The sequence below is a fragment of the Phyllopteryx taeniolatus genome, chromosome 7 (assembly GCF_024500385.1).
Source record: "Phyllopteryx taeniolatus isolate TA_2022b chromosome 7, UOR_Ptae_1.2, whole genome shotgun sequence".
Classification (NCBI taxonomy): domain Eukaryota; kingdom Metazoa; phylum Chordata; class Actinopteri; order Syngnathiformes; family Syngnathidae; genus Phyllopteryx; species Phyllopteryx taeniolatus.
In genome coordinates this window covers 10,399,930-10,406,445 of record NC_084508.1, presented here as the reverse complement: position 1 = coordinate 10,406,445, position 6,516 = coordinate 10,399,930, and the positions used below count along the sequence as shown (strand labels likewise).

Genomic DNA, 6,516 nt, shown 5'->3' with positions numbered 1-6,516 from the left:
CAGCTCAATTCATGGTTTGGTATTGTCCATCCATTCATTTTCTGTACTGCTTTATTCTCACAAGGGCCGCGGGCGTGCCGGAGCCTATCCTAGCTACCTTCGGGCGAAAGGCGGGGTACACCCCGAACTGGTCGCCGGCCAATCGCAGGGCACATATAAACAAACAACCATTTGCACTCACATTCACACCTACGGGCAATTCAGAGTCTTCAATCAACCTAGCATGCATGTTTGTGTGATGTGGGAGGAAAACTGAGTACCCGGAGAAAACCCACGCAGGCATGGGGAGAACATGCAAACTCCACACATAAAATGTATACACTTTCGATAAAGTCACAGTCCAATTTATTTTTCCCCGCGGGAAATTTATTTTTACATTTTACAATAAAGTCACTTTGAAGATAATTTTTTTTTTTTAAAGGACATATATAGTGAGTAAATTTCACATTAATTTGTAAATGTTATTTAATTGACAATAGCTTTTTATCAAAAAATATCAGCAGACTTGAATATAACTGATCAATTTGTAAATGTATAGGCTGCATTCATGCTAGCAGAAAGCTTTGTGTGAGGCTAAAAATACTTCTGTTCTGGGGGGCCCCCCCCATGAACGGGCTAGAACCGCCACTGCTTGAAAATTGGCCTTCAAATGCATTCAGAGTTGACAGCAAACCTGTCATCCCCCGCTTAACCTGCGCCCACCCCACTTTCCCTCCTTTTAAAGAGGAGGCGGAGGCGGCGCAGGAGGAGGGGGGCACGCCACCTCCCACTCCTCCAGCACACGCAGAGACGCTCCAAACTTGTGGAGCGCACCGCGGAAACTTTTTAACAGTGGCTTTCCCCGCACCGACAGGAGAAGAAACGCTTTTGTGGCTCCGGGGAGGCAAAAGTGCCGCAAGTGGGATGGCGAGGAGGCGCGATGGCCACGCCGCCGCGCGGCTCATGTGAGACTTTCAAAGTCCACGCGGACAGAGCAGTGAAACACGGATTATAGGGCAAGCCGCAGGTCGTCCCCGTCACCTGGACACCATGGTGGTGTGTGTGCAGGGGCTCGCCTGGGTGCTCCTGAGCGCGCTCCTGCAGCCTGTGGCGCTCTGGGGCGCGCGGCCAGCCGGCAGACCGAGCCAGTGCGACGTGCCAAAGTTGGTGAGTGCGCGCCCTGCTTCCTTTGGAACGCACAACACTATCATACGGTCACTTTAAAGACAAAATGATTGTGGCCCTGTGAAAAGTTTGTTGAAACAGTTTATGATGCTGACAATTGCTGAATTTCATGAACAAATTGATGCGATAGCACCGTCATCATCCATCAGTTATACAGAAATAAATGTGATTGTAATATTATTCATCCAAATGCGTCAACTACTTTGAATAACAATAATAATATACAGTATCGCCTTGGCCTATGGGCCTTGGTGGAGGTGTAAGTGTAACAAACAACACAAAATCAAGTTGTATTATTAGAGAAGGTACAATCTTAATTTTGCCAGGAAGAAGTAAAATTGTGAGGAAAAGCAAGAATTAAGTTGAACAATGGTGGGAAAAGGATTGAAAACATACACATGAAATGAAAGTCACAATATTAAGAGAAGTAGGATAAAGGTGTATTATTGAGAGCAAAAATAGAAAACATTTGACAAGAATACTCATATCACAAGGAATAAGTCAAATCAAGTAGCACTATACTGTATACAGTATTGTGAGATTTTTGTTTTGTTTTACACTTTACAAGAATAGTCATATTACAAGAAAATATATAATATATTCTATTGTAGGGAGATTTCCAATAATGTAACATAAGAATTAAATAAAAAATGTGACTATTCTCACACCTCAAACCTTTTTCTTGAAAAGAAATTCCACTATTTGCATATGATTTCCCCCTCACTATAATGACTATATTCTCAAACTTTACAACTTTAATACCTGTCGCAATTTTTTGTAATATGAAAAAAATTAAAATATCTACATCTTTTATAATAGGAAATACAAATTCCACTCTCACTACTCCCCACTGCTACTGTATCACTTCTAATGTTGATCATAATATTGCAGGTTTCTTGTATTTGTGAAGTAAATTGTCACAATCAGAACGTTTTGGGAAATCTCTGGAAGTCATTGCCCAAGAGAAATGGCGACCTCTTCAGTTTTCAAAAGTGGTTTATGTGACAAGTGCAAGTGGGGAACTTGACTTCATTTGAAACATGGTTACCGATCAGCGCTAAGTGGCTTATTTAAAAAGATCCATTTAGCATATTCAGGCCAAATTTAGCATTTTCCACATTTAAAAAAAAAGAAAAAAAAGGGGAGCAGAAAATGCGGGTGTAGTCTCCTTAATTCATTCAACTGCAGCTATGATTAAAAAATAAAAAACAAATAAAAAAAAAAGATGAGTCATTTCCACAAGTGGACACAATTCATCCAAGATCATGAGCTTCAGGAGATGGTGCTCCATAACTTCACATGACTTTAACGCACAACGCCGCACTCTGGTTTGTGTTAAGAGTAATTACCGCCATAAAAAAAAAAAAAAAAAAAAAAAAAAAAAAAAGGAGCCCAGCGCGTCAAGGCTCTGTGGAGAGGTCCAGCACATAAGCTCACCACTTTTCCATGTCTTAAAGTCTTCACTTCAGTGTGCACGATCTTCTCACTGCGTGACATGATGACTAATGGCATGAGATGCTGCACATACACCCAAGAAAATGAAAATGCCTTCCACTTTGTCTGAAACTGAAAATTGAATTAAAGTTCTATATTTGCATATGTGCCACAAGGAACGACGACGCTCTGGATTAAATAAAGCACACTGGATTTATTTCGTCTGGACGGAAACGGTGCCAGATATTGCAATAGGTTCATCGCACTTAATTTTGATGATAAAAAGCAAGTCCCGCAAGACGAATAGTTTTTTTTTTTTGGGTGGACGTTCCCCTCCCCCAACGACAAATGCGGCGTTGGCAGCGTGCTATAATTGGAGCCGAAGGAAACCTCAGTCAGATGTTTGAAGTCCACAATTTCAAAGAATAACTTGAAATCCCGGCAATGGGCTTGATCCCTCAAATGCCTGATTACACCGTGTCTCCTAAGCCAGAAGATTGTTTATAAAAGCCAAAAGTGGCGATCGTGCCAATAGCAAAGTCGCAGCACATGCACTTTCGCAGAGCACTTAACAAGAACCATATTCATAAGGCAATATGGCTTTATGCTGCTTTAATTTGTTGTAACATAAGAGGTACACGTCACAAACAATGCAGTATGCTTGTCGGCAACAGAGCCCCGCCCCCCACCCCCAATGGTGTCACAAATGTCACAAACCAAAGGTCTCGCAGAGTCTTCCCAGTAAGGAACCGACTCCTTTCAGCTTTTTGGACTTTATGAGCTCCGCTCAGTATATTTGCACTGCGGCCTTCAAATGCTTCCCCAGGCCCAAAGAGCCTTTGGCAAGCGAGCTATTCGGAGCTCGACAATAAACGGAGGTCTGTTTACAGCCAAGAGGGCCTCTCTATAAACGGCAACATGGCAGCACAGCCTGATGGGGCGTCATATCTACTTAGCATCCCCAAAATGAGATCTTGGTCTTATTTGAGGTGATGAGCATGCAACGCTGTAGTCATGGCAACACTGGATCTGAGCTTCAAGAGGCATGAGTACCAAAGGGCTTCATTTTCACATGAATCTTTTAAACATTTATTGAATTGTTTGTTTTATCGGAGCTTTTGTAGGTAATGGGCAAACGTTTGGAAACAAAAACACTTTTCAGGAGAGAGTTGATTATTTGTCAGTATTGGAAACATTCATCAACCAACAGGCAGATCCTCAGCAGATTAGAAAGAACTGGCAAACAAACAGAAAGGACCAACAGAAGCTAATCGACACAAGATTAACAACAACAAAAAAAGACAGAGGCACAGAAAACTACTTACAGTCGACTGAGAATGAGGAAAGGCAACCAGAAACACTACATTAAGCACAATGAAAATAAAAAAAATAAAAATACAATAACATTTAAAAAAAAAAAAAAAAAAAAGGCAACAGTGGTAAGGCAACAGTCCGGCATTTGTCCCGTGCTTAAAAGCTAAGATGATAGCAATACGAGCCAGGTGGGCGCAAGAGGCTCTGTCCATCTATGACACCAATTGTAAAGAAAGAACAAGAGAGACCAGGCAGGCAGGATCACAGACTCATGAAACCGTCCGGCAAGCAGCAAATTTTGTGAGCTCTGCTGTGGCCGAGCCAGCTGCACTCCCGTAACGATGACGCTGCTGCACGGCGCGTTAAAGAAAGAGAAGTAAGCCATGGTGTGATAATGTATCTCTTCAGCTATCCTCTCAGGTTTTGGTTTTTTTTTTTTAATAAAAAAGAAACAGTCTTGTGTTTCTTTTTACTCTCACTTTGTAATTAACACACACATCCATAGCCCGACTTGCACAGCCACCAGGTTCGACATTTTTCTTCCTCTCTTATCGACCGTGCATGCAGCTTCTAAATAGTGCCCCCTAGTGTTCAGACTGAGACACCACATAACTGTATTGGCTTGTTTCACAGGCTATTCTGCAGTGAGACTGGGAAAAAAATGCAGTTTTGTTGTTAAATTGTCAGTAATGACAAATTGCTACATGTTATATTTCAATGGTATGCCATGTTCAAGGAAAGAAAATGTTTTTGAACAATATATCCATCCATCCATTTTCTACCGCTTATCCGAGGTCGGGTCGCGGGGGCAGTAGCTTTAGCAGGGACGCCCAGACTTCCGTCTCCCCAGCCACTCCATCCATCTCTTCCGGGGGGATCCCGAGGCGTTCCCAGGCCAGCCGAAGGATGTAGTCTCTCCAGCGTGTCCTGGGTCGTCCCCGGGGTCTCCTCCCGGTGGGACGTGCCCGGAACACCTCACCAGGGAGGCGTCCGGGAGCCATCCGAATCAGATGCCCCATCCACCTCATCTGGCTCCTCTCGATGTGGAGGAGCAGCGGCTCTACTCTGAGATCCTCCCGGATGACCGAGCTTCTCCCCGAGGGACACGGTCGAACGCCTTCTCCAAGTCCACAAAACACATGTAGACTGGTTGGGCGAACTCCCACGCACCCTCGAGGACCCTGCCAAGGGTGTAGAGCTGGTCCACTGTTCCACGGCCAGGACGAAAACCACACTGCTCCTCCTGAATCTGAGATTCAACTTCCCTTCTCTTGAACAGTATATGATGAAAATAAAATTGCAAAATCCAACAGCATTATCAAATATCGGAACTCGTTATGGGTGAGTACTCAAATGTAAGTAATTGTACTTGGATGGGAAAAAAGTAGTATGGGTGCATTTTCCATTCACATGCAACCCTAATGTAAACATGTCTGCCTATTCGGAATACAAACACCACAGCGGCTAAGGCCATGATGAAAACCATGAAACCGCAGTGTTATATTTTCATTCACATTGCTTATTTTTCTGGTTCCTCTGCTTCTTTCACAGCAAAGCGACATGAACTCTTTCCTGTGGAAAGTCAAGCGCACCCCCCCGCTTCCGCCTTCCTACCTGTACGGCACCATCCACGTGCCTTACACCCGAGTGTGGGACTTCATCCCGGATGTCTCCAAGCGGGCTTTCCACAGCAGCCGCAATGTTTTCTTCGAGCTGGACCTGACTGACCCGCTCACCGTCTCCAAACTGACCAGCTGCCAGCTGCTTCCCCACGGGGAGAACCTCCAAAGCCTGCTACCTCGAGACTTATACCGCCGCCTCAAACGCCACCTGGACTACGTCAAGCACATGATGCCGTACTGGATGACGGCGGACCAGCGCGGCCGCGGCCTCTATGCCGACTACCTATTCAACGCCATAGCGGGAAACTGGGAGAGGAAGAGGCCCGTGTGGGTGATGCTGATGGTCAACTCACTGACTGAGTGGGACGTGAGGTCCAGGGGGACGCCGGTGCTGGACTTGTTTTTGGCTCAGGAGGCCGAGAAGATGGGAAAAACAACGGGGGCGGTGGAAAGGGTGGAGGAGCAGTGTCACCCCCTCAATGGCCTCAACTTCTCTCAGGTAACGAGAAGAGCTTTTTCTTTGTTTTTGTACCTCTGCCAAGGAAGTTATGTTTGGCTGTTGGTTTGCAACTTCATGTAAATAGATTCACCTATGCGGGGTATTGATTCCAATTTTCCACTGATTGAAATCCCTATTGTTTTTCTGGGCAAAGCTTGAAATAAGTTCGGTACAGTGAACCCGAGCTATTTGCAGGGGATATGAACCAGGCCCCCCCCCCCAAAAAAAAAAACACCAAGTGATAGCACAAACTTTGGCCCATAAACATTTTAATATAATTTCTAACTCATTATTACTTTGGTACTTTATTACACTTACATTATTACTCAATGTCACAATTACAAATAAATGGCCATCAGATCATTTGACGCCACAAAGATTTACCGGAAGTGATAATGTATATCGCTTTGGCAATCTGTGAAAATACCAATTGTCTCAGCAATAACGAGATCTTTACTGTTTTTGGCTTGAGTTTTTAATAGC

General features: G+C 44.2%; 1 protein-coding gene across 1 annotated transcript in view; it reads left to right on the top strand.

Annotated features, from left to right (window-relative positions):
- The first annotated feature begins 790 nt into the window (after positions 1–790).
- trabd2b (TraB domain containing 2B) overlaps positions 791–6,516 on the top strand; it is a 74,117-nt gene continuing 68,391 nt past the window's right edge. The window contains exons 1-2 of the mRNA XM_061780541.1: positions 791–1,146; positions 5,464–6,033. Coding sequence (XP_061636525.1) covers positions 1,030–1,146; positions 5,464–6,033 — 687 coding nt within the window. The 5' untranslated portion in view covers positions 791–1,029. The remainder of the gene's footprint in view (positions 1,147–5,463; positions 6,034–6,516) is intronic.